At 47.7% G+C, this 23,849-nt stretch overlaps 1 protein-coding gene across 1 annotated transcript in view; it reads right to left on the reverse strand.

Moving 5' to 3' along the window:
• RNF5 (ring finger protein 5) overlaps positions 1-19,648 on the reverse strand; it is a 35,853-nt gene extending 16,205 nt beyond the window's left edge. Inside the window, exon 1 of the mRNA XM_040323041.1 lies at positions 19,477-19,648. Coding sequence (XP_040178975.1) covers positions 19,477-19,577 — 101 coding nt within the window. The 5' untranslated portion in view covers positions 19,578-19,648. The remainder of the gene's footprint in view (positions 1-19,476) is intronic.
• Positions 19,649-23,849: the final 4,201 nt, after the last annotated feature.

Here is a 23,849-nt window from a genome sequence, read left to right on the forward strand (position 1 = left end):
TGCGTACGTCGATTCAGAATTCGGCCCGACGCAGGTTTAAATACTACACTCCCCCTAGCCGCGGAATTTTTCCGCGGGGGAGTTACGATCCGCCGGTGCAAGTTTCGAGGTAAGTGCTTTGTGAATACTGCAATAGCCTCTCAAAATTGCGCCGGCTGATCGTAAATCAGATAGATTAGCGGATCTTTAGATCCGCGTAATCTATCTGAATCTGGCCCCCTATCTTTTGGGGTTTCCAACATGTCAACCAGGGTTCCTCCAGAGGTTGCTAGGGGTTCCATGATTAATTTCTAACGATTAACTACTTGAAGAGTAAGCATTTTTTGGCACTTTGTTTAAATCAGCATTTTTTGCTAGAAAACTACTTAGAACCCCCAAACCAGATAGATAGCGCTCTCACACATACACTGTATGTATATATTTTTAGCAAAGACCATAGGAAATAAAAATGGTGATCTTTGCAATATTTTATGTCACACGGTATTTGCAAAGTGCTTTTTCAAACACACTTTTCCCATGAGAAAGCCAGCCGCCGGCTGAAGGAAAAAAAAAAAGAATTAAAAAAAAAAAAAAAAAAAAAAGATACCGGGGTTATAGCTGATGGTTCTAGCCATAACCCCGTTAACCACTTGAAAACTGTTACGTCTATATATACTTTTTGCGGTCGGCAAGTCTTTATACATATGATAATAATAAAAAAAAAAAAAAAACACACACACACCCCACGGACACCAGTGGTCTTTTTTGGATTTCCTTGATTGGCCCTGTTGGCACCACCCAGCTTGGCAAAAGTCAAATTTACATTTAGCTTTTGTCAAAGGAGCTGAGCAGAAAATTGGCAGCAGAACAGTACCCATATCCAAATCAGCTGCAGTAGCTGTTCCGGTATTCTGAGAGCTGGCACCTCTGGCTGTCAGAAGACAATAGCCAGCACTGCAGATTCGTCCATCTACGCCGTTGGTGTGGATGGGGGAACCGAGTGACTTTTCTCCCCAAGGCGTAATGTTCATAGCTAGCTTAAGGGGCCCTCTGTCAGGGCTGGGCTCAGCCCTTCCTACTTAAGCCTTCCAGTTCATTTGCTCTCTGCCTTCGCCTTGGTCAACATCACAGAGACCATCTCCTGCATTCATGTTAAAGACTTTGCTCGGCTGACATCCCTTCTGGCTTCTGATCCTGCTTACTGTTCTACTTGTTTATCTCTGGCTCTATGACATTTGGCTCGGCTGACTATCCGATCTGGTTCCTGAACTCTGGCTATGTTTTGACTACGCTTACTCCGTTTATCTTTTTATTATTAAACAAGTGTGATTTAACTGTACGTCTCGGTCTGATTGATGGTTTTGGACACCCTCATTCAATGGCCACCAGTATAAGTGGATATTTCCTCTACTGGCCACTAATGTGGGGAGAATATATTACTTTAAAATAAATTATGTTTATGGTGCAACAACTGGGTTAACGTTATAGGGGAAAGGGAACTTTAAATCGTTTTTTTTTCATTTATTTATTTTTTTAATTGGTCCAAATACAACATACTGTATATGTAAAACCAAAGTCTTAGAATCACTCCTATGGATAGCTGCAGCTCTTCTGGTAAGAGTGTAGGATAGATCCCTTTTTTTGGAGGGCACTAGGGGCAAGCCTTCTACCCACTGACTATGGGCCCTAGCATTTAAGGGTACACTACTCTCAGAGGTGTGTGCCTGGGGGACCCTTGGAGTGGTCTTGCTTAGGACTCAAGTCCATGTCTCCCCCCCAAAAAAAACAAAAAAAAAAAACACTCCGGGAACTAGAGAACCCAGATACAGCAATGACTGCTTCAGACTGGGGTCTCCTGCTACAATCTGTTTATTAAGGCGTCATGGGTTTATTAGGTGCGAGTTTCCCTTTGTGTGCCTTCCCATTGTTAATTGAGTCCCCTATTGTTTGTCTGTTGGCTAACTCTTGGAGGTTATGATGATAGGATTAGCCTTGTCTCAACTTTAGCTCATTATCGAAACCATTGTGTGATGTTTTGGGTAACGTTTGGTGACTGACCTTTGGTTCTCTCTCAACATCGTGTCTGTTTACGATGCTTGGGGTAAAAGGGCTGGTATTAGCTTTTGGTCTGTTTGGAGAGCAGGAGGCATTGTTTTGCAGAAGCACCTAAGCGGGGTGCCAAACGGTTTCGTCACACTCACATACCGTAAATCAGCTATATGCAATGCAGTTGCAAAACTACAAGTCCCATCATGCCTCTGCCTCTGGGCGTTTTGCTTGTAGCTGTCAGAGACTTGCTATGCCTCATGGGACGTGTAGTTCTGCAACAGTTCTGGAGGTCTGCTAATTTCATATCCCTGCTGTAATTAATAAAAGGCACAGGAAACAGTTCTGCGGGTGTCTGCAGAATTCGCCAGGGAAATGGCTAGGTGTTACAGAGTAGAGTGTAGATGCCAATCAAACCAGCGTGGAACGCAGAACCCAGGCACGTAATGATGTCGGTGTGTGACAGCAAGATGACGTCAATAACAAGGGCATGACTATGCGTTTTGGGTTTAAGGAACAACCCTTTTTTTTAAAGGATTTTTGAGGCTTACGAGTGCAAATTATCTTATTTACTCATGGTTAATAGTGGTGAGATATCGTCGCGATCGTTAGAGCGAGAGTAATAATTCTAGCCCTCCTCTAACTCAAAACATGCAACCTGTAATTTTTTAAACGTCGCCTATGGAGATTTTTAAGGGTAAAGGTTTCTGGCCATTTCACAAGCGGGTGCAACTTTGAAGCGCGACATGTTGGGCATCAATTTACTTGGCGTAACATTATCTTTCATAATATAAAAAAATAAAAAAAATAAAAATTAATTGGCCAACGTTACTGGGCTAAAGTGATTCTCCCCCCCCCCCCCCCCAAAAAAAAAAATCGCTTGTAAGACCGTTGTGAAAATACGGTGTGACAAAGTATTGCAATGACCAACATTTTATTCTCTAGAGCAGGGGAGCCCAACCAGTGGCCTGGGGGCCACATGTGGCCCGCGGAGCCCTCTGATGTGTGATGATGGGTTGGCAAGCCCAGATTGTGGGTTGCTGACCTGCCATCCGAGAGCATCAGTGTTGTTAATGAAGCCGGAGGTAGAGAAAGCAAGTGGCTGCTGTAAAATCACAGTGTATATATGGGCATATCTGTTCTGCAGTGGTTACTGGGCTGCTGATCCACAGGTGCAGCTACAGAACACCTGCGGGTTACCTGCATTGAGCCATAGACTTCGGTTAAAACCTGTGGGTTTGGTACACTTTTAGAAAATGCACATCACCTGCAGGATATAATAGAAGTCTATGGCAAGGTGCAGCTAACCCACAGGTGAGCTGCAGTGCAGGTAAACCACAGCGCATCAAGTGTGAAAGCAGCCTTATGCCCCTTTGGCATGATTGGTCCGACCCAATTGGACCCTCCATTAACCTCTATTGAGCCACAGATGTAAACGGACTTGTGGCCGTATTCATCCACCTACCTAAGTGGGGATCCGCCCCCTTCCATCTGGGCAGAACGGATCGGAGGACCCATAGAGTAGAGCGAGCCATGCCCGTGTCCGTTCTACATATGCAGGGTAGACATGGACCTGTCATGTTTTGGGGTTCCGAGTAATTTTCTAGCAAAAAAAAAAAAATTAACTTGTAAACACCAAATTTCAGAAAGAGGCTCAGCCCTTAAGTGGTTAATAAAACCTGGAAGCCGATTGGTTTCTATGCAGAGCTGCACCAAATTTTCCACTCTCTAGCTTTAGTTAATAAACCCCAAAATGACTTGAAGACGACCTTCATATATTATTTACAGCACAAATATTCTGGCGCACCATGAGTCATGTGGCAGAGCCAGACACACCTCAGTTCAGGGACTTCACACCGCTCTGCCCACACCTACCCCTCCAACATCATGTATGATGATGACGCAATGAAATAGGACGCTTTTCAATGTAATCAATTCTGCAGCTTTTGTTAAAATCGTGCGAAAAAGTAAACACAACTCAAAATGGAAAATGTTGACTTTTTCTACTAAATTTGAGCAGGCAAACATTAGATCCTTAACCAAACAGTGTCTACAGATAAAGGCGCGTAAGAACACAAGAAAAATGTGCCTTTTCAATACTTTACTCCACAAAAATATCATTACATGTAAGTGGAAGGAAAATGATAAATGGTTTTCAATTTTTTTTACAAATAAATGTGTGAAGTGTGGTGTACATTTGTATAGCGCCCCCCGGAGTCAATACTTTGTAGAACTGCCTTTCACTGCAATTACAGCTGCAAGTCTTTTTGGGGGATGTCTCTACTGCCGTGTACAAATGATCGGACTTTCCGTCGGAAAAAGGAATTCCGCTCAAGCTTTGCTTGCATACACACGGTCACACAAGTTCTCTGAACTTTCGACCGTCAAGAACGCGGTGATGTACAACACTACGACAAGCCGAGAAAATTAATTTCGATGCTTCCGAGCATGCGTCTGTATTTTGCGCGTCGGAATTACTACAGAATCGGATTTTCCCGATCAGAATTTTTTCCGTATGAACCTGCTCAATCTTTTTTGGGTGGAAATTCCGACAGCAAAAGTCCGATGGAGCATATACACGGTCGGAATTTCCCCTCAAAAGCTCACATTGGACTTTTGCTGTCAAAATTTCAGATCGTGTGTACGGGGCATTACCGTTTTTCCCCATTCCTTACAAAAAATAGCTGAAGTTCTGTCAGATTGGATGGAGAGGGTCTGTGAACAGCAATTTTCAAGTCTTGCCACAGATTCTCAATTGGATTTAGGTCTGGACTTTGACTGGACTATTCCAACACATGAATATGCTTTGATCTAAACCATTCCATTGTAGCTCTGTATGTTTGGGGTCATTGTGCTGCTGGAAGGTGAACCTCCGCCCCAGTCTCAAGTCTTTTGCAGACTAACAGGTTTTATTCCAAGATTGCCCTGTATTTGGCTCCATCCATTTCCCCCCCCCATCAACTATGACCAGCTTCTCTGTCCCTGCCGAAGAAAAACATCCTCACAACATGATGCCGCCACCACCATGTTTCACGGTGGGGGTGGCGTGTTCAGGGTGATGTGCAGTGTTAGTTTTCCCCCACACATAGCGTTTTGCTTTTAGGCCAAAAAAAGAGATTTTTAATACAGCTTACCTGTAAAATCTTTTTCTTGGAGTACATCACGGGACACAGAGCGGCATTCATTACTATATGGGTTATATGGAGTACCTTCAGGTGTAGACACTGGCAATCTCAAACAGGAAATGCCCCTCCCTATATAACCCCCTCCCATAGGAGGAGTACCTCAGTTTTGTAGCAAGCAGTATGCCTCCCAAAATGGTCCTCAAAAAAGAGGGGTGGGAGCTCTGTGTCCCGTGATGTACTCCAAGAAAAAGATTTTACAGGTAAGCTGTATTAAAAATCTCTTTTTCTTTATCGTACATCACGGGACACAGAGCGGCATTCATTACTATATGGGATGTCCCAAAGCAATGCTTACAATGAGGGGAGGGAGAACATCTCCAAGACAAAAGGATTTAATTTAGAGATATACTCAAATCATAATAAATCCAACTTAGTTGAGAAAAATAATTTTAAATTTTAAATTTAACTCAAAAAAGAGGAGCCCCCGGAATCCGAGGGTCTCAAACTGCAGCCTGCAGCACTGCCTGCCCGAAGGCAGTATCAGTATTCCTTCTTACGTCCAACTTGTAGAATTTTGTAAACGTGTGGACAGAAGACCAGGTTGCCGCCTTGCAAACTTGAGCCATAGAGATCTGGTGGTGTGCTGCCCAGGATGCGCCCATGGCTCTAGTAGAATGAGCCTTTAATGATACTGGAGGAGGCAACCCTTTCAAGCCGTAGGCCTGAGTGATTAATTGCTTAATCCACCTAGAAATGGTGGACTTTGCAGCTGCCTGCCCCTTCTTGGGCCCATCCGGTAGAATGAACAGCACATCTGTTTTCCGGATCTTCTTTGTAGCTTTAAGATAGGCCTTCATGGCCCTGACAATATCCAAGGTATGCAGCAACCCTTCCTTTCTGGAAGTAGGTTTAGGGAAGAAGGATGGTAATACCAAATCCTGGTTCAAATGAAAACTGGATATGACCTTCGGTAGGAAGGAAGGATGAGGGCGGAGAACGACCCTGTCCTTATAAAAAACAAGATATGGTTCCTTACAGGATAAGGCTGCCAGCTCCGAAACTCTTCTTGCGGAAACTATGGCAACCAAAAATACTAACTTCCTTGTCAGTAGAACCAAAGGAATATCAGCCAACGGCTCAAACGGTTGTTTCTGTAAACTTGACAGAACAACATTTAAATCCCACGGACAAAGCGGGGATTTAACTGGAGGTCTAATACGTAAGACCCCTTGAAGGAAGGTCTTAACCAGCGAGTGGGTGGCCAGCGGCCGCTGAAACCACACTGACAGAGCAGAAATCTGTCCTTTGATTGTGCTTAATGCCAATCCTTTATCCACTCCTAGCTGGAGAAAACTTAATACTCTATCGATGGTAAATTTGCGAGAAAGCCATCGCTTGGACTCACACCAGCCTACATAGGCCTTCCAGACCCTCTAATAAATCACCCTAGAGACCAGTTTCCTGGCTCTGATTAGGGTAGAGATTACTTTCTGAGACAGACCTCTACCCCTGAGAATCAGGGATTCAGCTTCCGGCCGTCAAATTTAGATGCCGTAAGGCAGGGTGGAGGATCGGACCTTGCGATAGCAGGTCTGGCCGTAGAGGAAGAGTCCACGGGTCTCCCACTACCATCCTTAAGATTAGTGAGTACCATGCCCTTCTGGGCCATGCTGGAGCTACCAGGATGACTGGTATGTGCTCCACCCGGATCCTGCGCAGCAGGCGGGGTAGTAACTGGAGCGGGGAAAAACGCATAAAGAAGTTTGAACTGATGCCAAGGGCAAACCAACGCATCGGTTCCGCAGGCCATCGGATCCCTTGAGCGGGATATGAACCTGTCTAGTTTCTTATTGAGTCTCGATGCCATGATATCCACGTCCGGCACTCCCCATCTTTGGCAGAGTGCTTGAAAGACTTGTGGATGCAGAGACCATTCCCCCGGCCATAGAGTCTGGCGGCTTAAGAAGTCCGCCTGAAAGTTGTCCACTCCTGGAATGAATATTGCCGATATGCAGGGCACATGAGCCTCTGCCCATAGGAGAATCAAGCTCACCTCTCTCTGAGCGGCTTGACTGCTGGTTCCCCCTTGGTGATTTATGTATGCCACGGCCGTGGCATTGTCTGATTGAATTCTCACCGGGAACCCCTGCAATTTTGACGTCCAAGCCCTGAGGGCTAGTCGAGCAGCTCTGAGCTCCAAGATGTTGATGGGCAACTGCTTCTCTGGCTTTGCCCAAGTACCTTGGCGAGTGCAACCATCCAAAATTGCTCCCCAGCCCGTCAGGCTGGCGTCTGTGGTCACTATCTTCCAAGCCACTGGGCTGAAAGACTTCCCCTTCAGTAGATTCTGAGGGTCTAACCACCAACACAGACTTTGTCGGACTCTTGATGAGAGCGGCAACGGGATATCCAAGGCCTGTGGCCTTCTGCTCCATGCTGACAGGATGGCTGCCTGTAGGATGCGAGTGTGGCTCTGGGCGTATGGTACCGCCTCGAATGTGGCCACCATCTTGCCTAGTAACCTCATACATAGGCGAATAGTCGGTTCTTTCTTGCTTAGAACCAGTAGGATTAATTCCTTGATGGCTTTTACCTTCCTCAGAGGTAGGAACACTCCTTGTTGTTCTGTGTCTAATCTCATGCCGAGATATTCCAACTGCCTTGTGGGCTGGAAAGCTGACTTTTCTCGATTTAGGACCCAGCCGAACCTCTCGAGGTATTGGACCGTGAGGGCCACTGCTCGCTCCAAGCCGGGAGACGAGTGGTCTATGACTAGGAGGTCGTCCAGGTATGCTAGGATCGTGACCCCTTGGATCCTTAGCTTGGCTAGGATCGGAGCTAGGACCTTCGTGAACACCCGGGGGGCCGTAGCCAACCCGAAGGGAAGCGCCACGAATTGGAAGTGACGCGAAGCCACCATGAAGCGTAGATATCTTTGATGTGGCTGATAATTGGAACATGAAGGTAGGCATCCTTTATGTCTATGGACGCCATGAAGTCGTCCTTCTGGAGTGTGGCAGCTGCTGACCGCACGGATTCCATCCGAAATGAGCGGATCTTTAGATATGCATTTACCATCTTTAGGTCCAAAATTGGCCTGACATCTCCCTTGGATTTTGGGATGATGAATAGGTTGGAGTAGAAACCCAGCCCCTGTTTTTCCAGGACTGGTACCTCTACTATTACTTCCTGGGAAAGTAGATGATCTAATGCCGATCTTAATGCGGCTCCCTTTTCCGGATCGTTTGGAATCCTCGACTTCTGGAAATGAGGAGGAGGAAACCTTAGGAAATCTAATTTGTAGCCTGTGGCCACGGAAGACCGTACCCACTCGTCGGGAATGCTGGCTTCCCAAATCTCTGAAAAGAGTCGCAGCCTTCCCCCCACCTTCGTGGGTGGGGGCGCCCCTTCATAAGGTTGGCTTGGGGGCTGGTTTTGCTGGTTTGCGAAACCACTGCCTTTTGCCTCTAACAGCCTGTCCTTGTGATTTGCTGTTGAAGCCGAAGTTTGCTTTTGCAGGAGGCCGTCGATACTGCTTGGCATTAGAGGGCCCCTGCCCAGGGGAATACTGTCGTTTAAACGCAGGTCCCTGAACCTTCTTCTTAGTTGGCAAGAGAGTACTCTTGCCGTTTGAAATGGTCTGAATGTATTTATCTAGGTCTTCTCCGAAGAGTCGTCCTCCATGGAAGGGGAACCCTACCAGGAGCTTCTTGCATGGGGGCTCAGCCTCCCAGCTTTTTAATCATAAGAGTCTTCTCATATGGATAAGGGATAACGATAAACGTGACGCTTGCTGGATAGAATCCTTGATTGCGTCTACCGTAAAACATATGGCCTTAGGGACATCCGAAAATTTTTCTGCCTGCTGGGCCGGAATAAGTTTAAGCATCTGCTTAAATTGATCCGATAATGCTTGAGCGACCCCAATCGCAGCCACAGCTGGCTGTACTACTGCCCCTGCAGTAGTGAAGGAGTTCTTAAGTAGTGCTTCCAAGCGCTTATCAACTGGATCCTTGAACACCTGTATGTTTTCTACAGGGCATGTTAACGATCTGTTAACACATGAGATGGCTGCGTCCACTGCAGGAGTAGCCCATCTTTTGGAAAATTTTTCTTCCATAGGATATAGGACAGAGAACCTTTTAGGTGGTAAGAAGATCTTATCTGGCTTGTTCCAATCTTGGAACAAAATTCCCTCTAATAGAGGATGGATCGGAAACACAGCATTGCTTTGAGGCGCCCTCAGTGAGCCCAAAGCTGAAACCGTCGATACCTGGAGATCTGGTACTGGCAAGTTGAACTGCCCCAGACTCCTCTGTATCCGGATCTTCGATCCCTGAACCTACTTGGTCCTTGTCCAAGAGGTCGTCCAATTCCCCTGAGGAAAGGACCTCCTCTTCTGAGGGTCCGCGCTCGGGCGACGGAGATCTATTCCGCTTACTGCCCCGCATAGCTGCGGCCCCATGCTTTTCTGCATCTCTTTTAAAGAGGTGAGTAATACCTCCTCCGTGACCATCTTAGGGTTGGACTGACCCGCGTCAGCTCCAGCCCCAGATCCCGATGGCCCCAAGGCTCCCTGTGGGGAAAGCAGCGGCATAGCTTTGTCCGAGACCTCAGACTTTCTGGGGGAATCCCCACCTCTTGTACCCTCTGACCCGGATGCCATGGTACAATACCGAGGTACACCTGCTACCTATTGGTATTTGGAACTATAAAAGTTAATTGCCCAAACACCTGTTTGGGGGATAAAAAATGCTTCCTCTCCCCTAGATGACTTTTTTTTTTTTTTTCAAATCCAGGAAAGAAAAAACATTCTGTCCCCCTGAGTAGTATTGCAAAGAAAAACTATGAGATGGAAAGAAACAGCCTATTTCTAGGCTTGAAAAACAGTCCTCTGAAGACTGCAATATCCTTTCTGGCCACTGTGTGTCCTCGGCGCCCCCGTGCTGCCGCTCTGGTCTTTCTCCTCAGTTCCAAAGTATTGAATGGAACAAACAAGGAAGGGCCGCCCCTTCCTTTAAGCCACTGACCCGCCCTTCCCCCCCAGCAATCTCAAACAGGAAATGCCCCTCCCGACAGGGGGGGGGGGGGGGGGTGTTTGGGAGGAAGGGACCTCTCTGTTCCAGCAAACTGCAGCCTGCAGCCTGGAACCATGAGGAGGTCAGCGTTTTGCCTGCTTTGCAGGCCTTGAGGAGGAAGACTGAATGGAGCATCGCCTGGAGGCTTGCAGGTAAGCACAGCTCTCTGACACACACATATATTTTTATATAACACAGGCCCCACTCAATGCTTTTCCAACACTACAAGGGAGGTCACATCTTATGGGGAATAATACATAGAGAGCCATCCTATCTTTATGATATGTGACTAGTTTGCCAGATGCAGTGCATAACTTTAGGCATGTCCCCTGTGACCCCCCAGAAAAAACCTGCTAAGAACCAAGTTCCGCAAGTTTTCCCCTCACTTACCTGCTCCATGCCGCAGGACTTTGCCAAGCAAGAGGCCCAATCTTCCCCCATCTCCGTGGGGATGTCTAGACCTTCAGGCCCTGGGTTCCTATGAAGGATCCACTGTCCTGGGCCCATATAGCACCCTGGCAACAGAAAACATTAGGCACCCAAAGGTTTCTAAGTTCTGGGCCCAGCTCTCTAAAAAGAAAAGCATTATGGGCTATACCCCAAGGGTTTGGGGTCCGGTTACTGACCACTTTAGCGCTGAGGCTTTTTTGGACAGAACCGGTAGCTCACCTAATCCCAAGGATGCGGAGGCAAGCTAAACCATGACTAACACCTAAGACACTGGCGTAAAAACTGAGGTACTCCTCCTATGGGAGGGGGTTATATAGGGAGGGGCATTTCCTGTTTGAGATTGCCAGTGTCTACACCTGAAGGTACTCCATATAACCCATATAGTAATGAATGCCGCTCTGTGTCCCGTGATGTACGATAAAGAAAGTTCAGTTTTGGTCTCATCTAACCAGAGCACCTTCTTCCACATGTTTGCCGTGTCCCCCACATGGCTATTCGCAATCTGAAAACAAACTTCTTATGGCTTTCTTTCAGCAATGGCTTTTTTCTTGTCACTCTTCCATAAAGGGCAGATTTGTGGAGCGCATGACTACCGTATTTTCCGGCGTATAAGACGACTTTCTGGATGCAAAAAAATGCATCCAAAGTCGGGGGTCGTCTTATACGCCGGTGACAGTCTCCGTGCTGCGAGCGTCCATGATTTAAAAGCTGCTCCTTCTTCTCAGACTGTCCTGTGATAGGCGGAACACAAATTTTCCCAGCAGCGCCTCTGTTCTGTGTTCCTCCTATCACAGATGCCTTCTCATCCTCGGACGAGAGGACGTCCGTGATAGGCGGAACACAGAACAGAGGCGCTGCTGGGAAAATTTGTGTTCCGCCTATCAGAGGATAGTCTGAGGAGAAGGTGTGGGTTTAAATCATGGACGCTCGCAGCAGACAGAGACTGTCATCGGCCTGGAAGTCAGAATCAGCAAAACGTAAGTGATGGCACTGATGGCACAGTGGGGGCATGTAATGTAATGGCACAGTGAGGAATGTAATGTAATGGCACAGTGAGATTTGAAAAAAGCCTGTTTCTGTCAGCGGTTCTGGCTCCCCCTCAGCTTCCAGAAAGACTTGTAGGAAGGGGGTAGTCTTATATGGCGAGTATATCCCAAAACCAACATTTTTCCTGGAAAATTAGGGGGTCGTCTTATACGCCGAGTCGTCTTATACACCGGCAAATACGGCAATAGTTGTCCTGTGGACAGATTTTCCCACCTGAGCTGTGGATCTCTGCAGCTCCCCCAGAGGTACCATGGGACTCTTGGCTGCTTCTCTGATGAATGCTCTCCTTGCCCGGCCTGTCAGTTTAGGTGGACGGCCATGTCTTGGTAGGTTTGCACTTGTGCCATACTCTTTCCACCCGTCATCTGATGGAAACATCAGCTGCGAAGCCGGCATCGAGGGACAGCAGGACAGGCAAGAGTCCATTTATTAAAAGCCAGCAGCTGCAGTATGTGTAGCTGCTGGCTTTTATTTTTTTTCCCCCCGGACCAACGCTTTAAAGGCCCCTTTCACACTTATACGATTTGCGATGGCAAAGTAGCATGACGAGTCATTTCCCATGAAAACCCATTCATATTAGTACGACTTTGAGTTGTTTCGACTGCACTACTTTGGTCAGATTTTGATTCCACTTACACATGCATTCCCTAAAATCGCCAATTGCGGCAAAATCGCTGCTGCGAAATCGCGAAATTTCTTCTTCTTGAGCCATTCCTTTGTGAATTTGCTATTCTGCTTCAGATCATTATGGTGTTGAAACTCTTTTTTCTGGTTCAACCTCAACGTTCGGACAGATGGCATCACATTCTCATTAAGCACATTTTAATCTGATGCAGAATGTATAGTTGACTGGATGACTGAGCTTCCCAGGCACTCAACCAGCAAAGCAACCCAAAACCATAAAACGTCCACCACCATGCTTCAAAGTTGGTATGAGGTTCTCCTGAAATGCTGTCATTGGTTTGCAGCAAATATGTCAACCAAATCTGTGACTGATCAGTCCTCAGCACATTGTTGCAGAAGGCCAGGCCTTTGCATACATATTCAAAGATAAAAACTGTAATCTTGCTAGAAAATTCTTTTTTGGAACGCAAAAGCTTTTTCCTGGCACACCTCCCATACGGGCTAATCTCTTTCTTATTGTAGATGCACTGTAGTACTTTGATCCCAACTGTTCAGTTACCCGAACAGCCTGCAATTACATTTGGGCTTCTAGGAGACGTCGTATGGCATCAAAACAACTTCTTGGTTGAATCTTCTAGACTCCATTGCTACTTCTAGATTATTTTTTCTTTACAATGGAACGATCGATTTCAAACCATTTTGGTAATCAATTTAAATTGCTTTGCCAGACTCAAAGGACTTCACAACCTTCTTTCAGAGGATCTTAGGGAGCGTTTTGATCTTGGCATGATGACACCACACGCCGATGATGTAAATAAAACAGGTTTCATCTTCATCAGTGGCTCTCAACTCCTGTCCTCAGGACCCACTAACAGGCAAGGTTTGCAAGATTTAAAGCGGAGGTTCACACAGAAAGTGAACCTCTGCTTTTCGGAACCCTCCCCCCCTCCGGTGTCATAATCGGCACCTTTCAGGGGGAGGGGGGGGTGCAGATAACTGTAGAATACAGGTATTGGCACCCACTTCCGGGCATAGATATCCGCAGAATCGGCGGATAATCTACGCCACTTCCTGTCCCCTCCTCTGTCTTCTGGGAAATAGAAGACAGGAGGGACGTTAGCGGTGCGGTATTAACCCCCGCTAGCGGCCGATAAAGGGTTAATACCACCCGCAATGCGCCTCTGCAGAGGCTCATTGCGGGCGGTATTGCCGCGGTTTCCCATTGTTTTAAATGGGAAGGAGCGGTATACAGTTTTGTGCTTTAAAAAAAATAAAATAAAATAAAAAAATCAGTAAAGTTAGCCCAATTGTTTTGCAAAATGTGAAAGATGAAGTTACGCTGAGTAAATAGATACCCAACATGTCACACTTCAAAATTGCACACACTCGTGGAATGGCACCAAACCTTGCTACTTAAAAATCCCCATAGGTGTCGCTTTAATTTTTTTTTACTGGTTATATGTTTTGAGTTACAGAGGAGGCTCTCGCTCCAACGTTCGCGGGTGACACCTCGCATGTGTGGTTTGAACACAGTTTTCATATGTGGGCGGGACTTACATATGCGTTCGCTTCTGCATGCGAGCACACAGGGGCAGAGGCACTTTAAAAAAAAAAATAATAATAAAAAAATAATAATAATTGTTAATTTTACTTAATTTTTTTATTTTGACACTTTAAAAAAAAAATTTGATCACTTATATTCCTTTTACAAGGAATGTAAACATCCTTGTAATAGGAATAGGACCTCTTTACAGTGAGATATGGGGGGGGGGGGGGGTTAATAAGACCCCACATCTCACCAATAGGCTGGGAAGCCAAAAAAAAAAGAAAGAAAGAAAGAAAGAAAGAAATGCAGAGGCCGGGCATGACGTCATAACATCGCGCCTGGCCTCCGATGACCATCTGGTCCGCCAGAAAATCTCTATGATCAGCATTGGGGGCCGGCGGATTCGTTCTCTGACTCACTAATCGCAGCGATGAGTCGGTAAAAGCACCGGAGGACATCCACTTTCGCTACCCGTATGAACGATAAAGCGGTGGAACAGCCTCTATGATTGTTCTTATGTGTAGGGAATCGCCGGCTGAATGATGCCTGTAGCTGCACCCATCATTCAAATATAACCCCACAAAGCCGATGACGTCATATGACGGCCTCTGGGTGCCAAGTGGTTAAAAGTCAGCAGCTACAGTTTTTGGAGCTGCCGACTTATTTTTTCCACAGGAGCTCCTCTTTAACTTGTATGACAGGATGTGCCTGGCACGCTCCCTGGGCACAGGCAAATGTCTGGAGTTTTATGCTGGGCATATTTTCAGCCTCTCACTGTGCATGAGGCTTTAGTTTAGGGTGTCACTTGTCTGTGTTGTCACCTGCACCCCCGGAGCAGTCTAAGGGTGTGTGTGTGGCATGCTCCCCCGATGTTAGCATTAGGATGCAATGATGTACAGCTGACAGCGGAGTGAGGGCTTGTTGACAGGAAGCAGATGAAAGAGGCTGGAGGAGATCAGAGGCACCGAGATGCAAAAAAGGATGAAAAAAAAGTTAAGATTGGAAGTTAAGAGAAAACAAACCAACTTTCAACCAATCAGGTTTCCATCTACTAGAAGCATTTTCCAGGGATCTGATGTATAGGAGTGCAGCTGTGTGCTGAACCCAAATATCAGGTATTTTGTGTATTTACAGAACGCCATCGCCAGGCCTCATTCAGACGGCGTTCTGATCCATACCAAGGACCGTCTTCAGCCATGCAAAATGCTCAGGTGTTTCATGCAGAATGCAGCGGCCTGAACAGGCTGATCTGGTCGCCGTCCCTGCTGGGAGAAGACAGTGATTATTGCCATCGGCTATACCAGCCACTAGCGATAATCGTATGTAAAATCCGGCAGGCTGGTTGTACCCAAGTTCGATCAACTTGGGTATATATTCAGCCTGCCCATACGTGCTTCGAATCTGACAATTCCTGCTGAACTAGATGAGATCTGAACCGTCTATGGCCAGCTTTACTGAATATCAAGCCCCCTTTCACACTTGTATGACTTCAAAGTCGCGTGATTTTGCGGCCGCGATTTCAATGAATGCCTGTGGACCAAAGTAGTGCAAGGACTACTTTGAAGTAGGCACAACTTAAAGTCGTGCCAGTATGAATGGTAGTCGTTGAAAATAATGGAGAATGACTTGTCATACGATTTTGCAGTCCAAAATCGCGAGACAAGTCGTATGTGTGAAAGGGGACTTAGGCTGCTTTCACATTGCAGCGTGGACCCGCGGTGACGGTACAGCCGCGCTATTTGTAGCGCGGCTATACCGTCGTGTTTACCGCGATATTCGGGCGATAGCGGTAAGGTTTTAACCCCCGCTAGCCGCCGAAAAAGGGTTGCGGGCGGTATTACCGCGCTTTCCCATTGATTTCAATGGGAAGGCGCGGTATAGGAGCGGTGAACACACCGCTCCTATACCGCGGTAAAGATGCGGCTAGCAGGACTTTTGGAGCGCTCCTGCTAGCGCACCGCTTCAGTGTGAAAGCCTTCGGGCTTTCACATTGAAGCCTGCAGAGCATGATTTTTCATGCGGTATAGCGGCGCTATTTTTAGCGCCGTACCACATGAAAAATGCCCGAATGTGAAAGGGGCCTAAATCTCACTTTTTTTTTTTTAATCCAATCAGCAGACCGGGTCACTTCACCTCCTGTCCTACAGTACACATAAACAAAGGGGCGGGATGCTGATGACATCAGTTCCCTTATATGGACAAATTTGCATGTTTAGTCCGTGTCCTTGCCTAAATACGGTCCATCTGACCAATGAGAAGCACACCCAGCAAGAACCCGTTCCTATGTGTGTGGTACGTTTTTTGTGCACTGTGTTTTTATAGGAGTTTAACCACTTTGCATCAGCACCTCCCGGCCCTTTAAAGCCAAGCTCCACACAAAAATGGAACCTCCACTGTTCGGATACCCCACCCCCCTCCCTCATTTGACACCTTTCAGGGGGGTGCGGATACCTGTCTAAAACACCACTTCTGGGCATAAACCCCCTCATTATCTGCGGGAGTCTACGCCACGGCCGGCACCACCCCTCTCCTGCTGTCTTCTGGGAGACACACAGGTCCCAGAAGACAGCAGGGACCACTGGCATTGCACAACGCAAGTTGCGCATGCGCAGTAGGGAACCAGGAAGTGAAGCCGCAAAGCTTCACTTCCTGATTCCCTCATCGAAAATGGCAGCGGTAGTACCCGAGAGCCGAGCGATAGCTTAGCTTCAGGTGCCGACATCGCAGGTGCACTGGACAGCTGTGTCTGAAGATTGGTACGCAAGCATGCACCCTCTTATCGCCAAGGCCCACCCGCCGAGGCGCCACATATTTGCGTACCATCAGCACCTAGGGCAGGTATATGCAATTAGCGGACCTACAGCTGTTGCAAAACTACAAGTCCCATCTTGCCTCTGCCTCTGGATGTCATGCTTGTGGCTGTCAGAGTCTTGCTATGCCTCGTGGGACTTGTAGTTCTGAAACAGCTGGAGGTCCGCTAATTGCATATCCCTGACCTAGGGGGTTAAAGCCGTACTACCATTGCCTGTTTTGATGAAAGCGCATCAAAGATGCAGCATGCAGGACTTTGATGCACTTTCATCAAAACACGTGTTCTTATAAAAAAAAAAAAAAAATCAAAGATAGCGCAGCTAAAAATGCGACACGCAAAAAAATAACACAAATAATAATAAAAAAAAACACACACACAAACACTGCTCACGTGTGAACCAGCTCTTAGTGTGGTTTCTGTGACCAATGAACTCTTGCCATTGAGAACATTATGATGGATGCTTCCTCTGGGGGGGGGGTTGGGGAAGGTGTACTGCAGTACGGAGCGCGAAAGGGGCCTAAAGCGGGCTTTCCAATCAGTTTTCCTTTCCGTGAAATTCAGACGAATGGAGATCCCCCCCATCCGTCTGGCGGATGGGATGAGAATGTACAGTCGGATCCCCAGCGGGACTCTGACAGGTCCATCTCAGCACAGTAAGCGGGGACAGACCTATCATCCACCTGCTCAGCAGGGATCAACGGAGCAACCCGCGGCTAAGCAAAACGCAGTCCGTTAGGCGGATTGCCTGTGTGAAAGAGCCCGAAAACAACCCTCTTTAAGGGCCACTGGGCTGTGACAGCAAAGAGTTAAAAATACAAAGATTTCCAATTGTTGGAAAGGGGGAGGGGTAGGAGCGGAATGACAGGTGAAGGTCGGAGATTGAAGCCATGATGTAATCCCCCTCCCCCATCCCATGCATTTTCTACTGAATCAATAAAAGTGCATTAAAACGCACATCGCCCCACAGCGCTGCATCCTTATCTGTGTAGTTGCACATTTTTAACGCTTATCGGATATCAACGCACGTTGTGATATTTGTATGCGCTGTGGTGCATTATGACGCGGTGTTGATGCATTCCAATCAATTTCAATGTAAAACGCATAAAAAATAAATAAATGAATAGAACTCCAATGTGACAAAAGTCCTCCGCGGATCTATCGGCGCTGCAAGTTCAATAATCAATGGAAGACTCACTGATCAGATCAGGTGGAAGGTCTAGAGTGACACTGAATGATCATCATAAGGATACATGTGTGTGGCCCTGTAGGACTCGCAGGGGCCCCATCCTACACTATAGGGCACTCAGGGGCTCCCATCCTTTCTACACTATAGGGCGCTCAGGGGGGCCCTCCCATTCCTACACTATAGGGCACTCAGGGGGGGCCACCCCCATTCCTACACTATAGGGCGCTCAGGGGGGCCCCCCCATTCCTACACTATAGGGCACTCAGGGGGGGCCCCCCCATTCCTACACTATAGGGCACTCAGGGGGGGCCCCCCCATTCCTACACTATAGGACACTCAGGGGGGCCACCCCCATTCCTACACTATAGGGCGCTCAGGGGGGCCACCCCCATTCCTACACTATAGGACGCTCAGGGGGGGCCAACCATTCCTACACTATAGGACGCTCAGGGGCTCTCATCCTTCCTACACTATAGGGCACTCAGGGGCTCTCATCCTTCCTACACTATAGGGCACTCAGGGGCTCTCATCCTTCCTACACTATAGGGCACTCAGGGGGGCCACCCCCATTCCTACACTATAGGGCACTCAGGGGCTCTCATCCTTCCTACACTATAGGGCACTCAGGGGCTCTCATCCTTCCTACACTATAGGGCACTCAGGGGGGCCACCCCCATTCCTACACTATAGGGCACTCAGGGGGCCCCCCCCATTCCTACACTATAGGGCACTCAGGGGGCCCCCCCATTCCTACACTATAGGGCACTCAGGGGGGCCCCCCCCCCATTCCTACACTATAGGGCACTCAGGGGGCCCCCCCATTCCTACACTATAGGGCACTCAGGGGGCCCCCCCATTCCTACACTATAGGGCACTCAGGGGCTCTCATCCTTCCTACACTATAGGGCACTCAGGGGCTCTCATCCTTCCTACACTATAGGGCACTCAGGGGGGCCACCCATTCCTACACTATAGGGCACTCAGGGGGCCCCCCCATTCCTACACTATAGGGCACTCAGGGGGGCCACCCCCATTCCTACACTATAGGGCACTCAGGGGGGCCACCCCCATTCCTACACTATAGGGCACTCAGGGGGGCCACCCCCATTCCTACACTATAGGGCACTCAGGGGGGCCACCCCCATTCCTACACTATAGGGCACTCAGGGGGCCCCCCCATTCCTACACTATAGGGCACTCAGGGGGCCCCCCCCCATTCCTACACTATAGGGCACTCAGGGGGGCCCCCCCATCCCTACACTATAGGGCACTCAGGGGGGCCACCCCCATTCCTACACTATAGAACGCTCAGGGGGGCCCCCCCATCCCTACACTATATGGCACTCAGGGGGGCCCCCCATTCGTACACTACAGAACGCTCAGAGGGGGGGCCCATTCCTACACTATAGGGCTCGCAGGGGGCCCCCCATTCCACACTACGGGGCTCTCAGTGGGGGCACCCCATTTCACACTACAGGACTCGCAGGGGCCCATTCTACACTACAGAACTCTCAGGGCCCATCCAAAATCCAGAGCAGCCATCACCAGGACACCACAATGGAGGCGCAGACAGTTGCTCTTACCAGTACAGATGGCCGCACACACTGACCACCGGCTCCCGGGCCGTGTCCAGGCAGATATTGCATTCATACGCCGCTCCGGGGCTGCCAGCAGCCGCCGCCATGGCAACCGAGAGTCCGGAACCTAGCCGGGCACCGGGCGGAGCGTCACGGGAGACGTCAAGCAGCTGATTGGGGGAAAGGAGCGCCCAAACAGCGCGGCCCATTGGCCAATTGACCTTTACATCACATCTCTCGAAGCTCATTGGACGACTTGGTCCCGCCTTCGCCGCGTGATGCAACAACCGTGTAATTCAGATAGGACAGCGCTGATAGACTAGACGGGGAGGAGAGGGAGGTCCTGATTGGCCGGAATGGCTGTGTGTCATATTTATGTTCCACACGGGTTATGTAATCAAATGTCAATCTTATTTTTTTTAAACTGAACTTTATTGACACGCAGGGTTGGCAGACAAGAGGTATAAACAACACTGAATATCATAGTGATGACTTGTTGAGATAGATAGGCCCACTAGAGGCGTTATCCAACGTCAGAGCTGCATCATTTTTTATCTACAGACACCGCTTACCTGCATAGGGAGTTTTTTGTAAAGGTGACCCAACCCTTTAATTAGGAGAAATCTGCTCCATCCAGACCTCCCAACTTTCTGAGATAGGAATGAGGGACACCTACCAGCAAAAGTATTCAGGCATAGGACACACCCCTTGCCACGCCCCATTAACTACTTCAATACAGGGCATTTCCCTTCCTGCCCAGACCAATTTTCATCTTTCAGCGCTGTTACACTTTGAATGACAATTGCGCTGTCATGCAACACTGTACCCATTTGAAATTTTGATAATTTTTTTTCCCACAAATAGAGCTTTCTTTTGGTGGCATTTGATCACCTCTGCGTTTTTAATTCAAATTTGTATCAGGGGGGGGGCATGTTTTATGTAAAACTACTGTGACCCGACGTGATTGACGTTTTTTGCGAAACGGCGCATGCGCCGTCCGTGGAATTTCCCAGTGTGCATTGCTCCAAAGTACGCCGCAAGGACGTCATTGGTTTCGACGTGAACGTAAATGACGTCCAGCCCCATTCACGGACGAGTTACGCAAACGACCTAACTTTTTCAAATTTCGACGCGGAAACGACGGCCATACTTAACATTGGCTGCGCCTCATATAGCAGGGGCAACTTTACCCCGGGAAAAGCCTAACGTAAACGTTGTAACTTTACTGCATCGGCCGTGCGCACGTTCGGGAATTCGCGTATCTAGCTAATTTGCATACTCAACGCGGAATTCGACGGAAGCGCCATCTAGCGGTCAAAAAAAAAATGCAGTGAAGATCCGACGGTGTAAGAGACTTACGCCTGTCGGATCTAATGGATATCTATGCGTAACTGATTCTAAGAATCAGTCGCATAGATATGACGGGTCGGATTCGGACTTACGACGGCGTACATGGCGCTACGCCGTCGTAAGTCCTCTGAGAATCCGGGCCAATATTTTTTACTTTTTGTTTTAACAAATATCCCCAAAAAATATATAACAAAACAAATTTTTTCCTCAATTTAGGCCGATACGTATTCTACATATTTTTGGTAAAAAAAAATCACAATAAGCGTATATCGTTTGGTTTGCGCAAAAGTTATAGAGTTTACAAAATAGGGGAGAGATTTATGGCATTTTTATTGTTATTTTTTACTAGTAATGGCGGCGATCTGCGATTTTTATCTTGACTGCGACACTTTGGACACTTTTGACACTATTTTGGGACCATTCACATTTATACAGCGATCAGTGCTATAAAAATGCACTGATTACTGTAGAAATGTCACTGGCAGGGAAGGGGTTAACACTGGGCGGCGAGGAAGGGGTTAACTGTGTATCCTAGGGAGTGATTCTAACTGTAGGGAGAGGAGACTCACAAGGGGAGGAGACCAATCTGTGTTCTTCTGTGTACTGGGAACACAACTCCTCTCCTCTAACAGGACGTGGATCTGTGTTTATCCACGGTCCTGCCGTGTTCACGGGCAATCGCGGGAGACGCTGGGCACGTGCATCAGGTACCGAGTGATTCGACGGGGGCGCCCCCTAGAAGCTCGGGAAAAAAAGACGTCACAAATAATTCCTGCCGCCGCCATTTAGTGCTGTATAAAACTTTACATTTCCTTTTTCTTTTTTGATTTATACACATTCCAACTCAGACCAAAAAGAGGGACAACTCATAAGAGAAGAGGGGAAGAAAAATTTGAATCCAAAACCATTCTTTTGCAGACTCACGATCGGAAAAAATTTCAACAGCAAAAGTCCGATGTGAGCTTTTGAACAGAAATTCCGACCGTGTGTAGGTTCCATCGGACTTTTGCTGTCGGAATTTCCACCAAAAAAAGATTGAGAGCCGGTTCTCCAATTTTCAGGCAGAAAAAAATCCTATTGGAAAATCCAATTGTTTGTAGCAATTCCGACATGCAAAATTCCAACACATGCTCGGAAACAATTCGACGCATGCTCAGAGGCATTGAAATTCATTTTCTCGGCTCGTCGTAGTGTTGTACGTCACCGCGTTCTTGACGGTCGAAAGTTCAGAGAACTTTTGTGTGACCGTGTGTAGGCTTGAGCATGAGTGGAATTCCATCGGAAAAACCATCCAAGGTTTTTCCAACAGAAAATCTGATCGTGTGTACGAGGCATAACAGGTTTTCTTCTAAGATTGTCTGGTATTTGGCTCCATCCATCTTCCCCTCAACTCTCACCAGCTTCCCTGTCCCTGCTGAAGAAAATCATCCACACAACAGGATGCTGCCACCACCATGTTTCATGGTGGGGATGGTGTGTTCAGGGTGATGTGCAGTGTTAGTTTTCCACCACACGTATAGGTAGATTCACAAAGAGTTAGGCCGGCTTATCAGTAGATAAGCCGACCTAACTCAGAATCTACGCCGACCTAAGTTTAAGCGTATGCTCAAACAGAGATACGCTTAACCCTATCTAAGATAGGCCGGCTTGCGCCGTCCTATCTTAGATTGCAATTTTTCGGATGGCCGCTAGGTGGCGCTTCCATTGTGGCCGGCATAGAATATGTAAATGAATTTCTACGTCGATTCACAAACGTATGCCCGGCCGCCGCAGTCGCTTTACACCGTTTCCGTAAGGCCTTGGGCGGCCTAAAGTTATTCCACCTATGAGGTGGAATAACAATGTTAAAGTATGGCCGCCGTTCCCGCCGCGAGGTTCGAATTTTTTACGTAGTTTGCGTAAGTCTTCCGCAAATCGGGATTTACATCGTTTACGTCCACGTCTAAATCAATAGGCCCATACGGCATACTAAGCCGCAATGCGCAATGGAAAATGTAGGCGCATGCGCAGTAACAAAAAACGTCAAAAACTTGAGGTCAAGCCTCATTACCATACAACACGCCCCCCTCCAACCCATTTGAATTAGGCGCCCTTACGCCTGCCGCGTTTACACTACGCCGCCCTAAGTAAGGAGGTAAGTGCCTTGAGAATCATGTACTTGCTTCTCTTACTTAAAGCGGAAGTAAACCCATCAATCTAACAGTTTAAAAAAGCAGTTACCTTTCCGGCATGCCGGGATTGCTAACTGTCACATTGGTTGTGCTCTCAATCAAACTGTCAAACCATCCAATGGCTGGTGTCATAACTGATCACATGTGCAGCAACATGGCAGTTGAAGATTAAACATAGGCCAAGATGGCAGCTTCCTTGCCTGAAAATGATAGGTGGGTTAACTTACACTTTAAGGTGGCGTAGTGTAAACACGCTAGGCTACGCCGTCTTAAAACTGCACGCCCGTACCTGAATCTACCCAATAGTGTTTTGCTTTTAGGCCAAAAAGTTCAGTTTTGGTCTCATCTGACCAGAGCGCCTTCTTCCACATGTTTGCTGTGTCCCCCACATGGCTTCTTGCAAACTGCAAACGGAACTTCTTATGGCTTTCTTTCAGCAATGGCTTTCTTCTTGTCATTCTTCCATAAATGGCAGATTTGTGGAGAGACGACTAATAGTTGTCCTGTGTACAGATTCTCCCACCTGAGCTGAGATCTCTGCAGCTCCTCCAGAGTTACCATGGGCCTCTTGGCTGCTTCTCTGATGAATGCTCTCCTTCCCCAGCCTGTCAGTTTAGGTGGACGGCCATGTCTTGGTAGGTTTGCAGTTGTGCCATACTCTTTCCATTTTCAGATGATGGATTGAACAGAGCTCCGTGAGATGATCAAAGCTTTGGAGATTTTTTATAACCTGCTTTATACTTCTCCACAACTTTATCCCTGACATGTCTGGTGTGTTCCTTGGCCTTCATGATGCTGTTTTTACACTCAGGCTACTTTCACACTGGGGCGGTAAGAGCATCGGCGGTAAAATACTGC

The sequence above is a fragment of the Rana temporaria genome, chromosome 9 (genome assembly GCF_905171775.1).
Source record: "Rana temporaria chromosome 9, aRanTem1.1, whole genome shotgun sequence".
In the NCBI taxonomy this organism is placed as follows: Eukaryota; Metazoa; Chordata; class Amphibia; order Anura; family Ranidae; genus Rana; species Rana temporaria.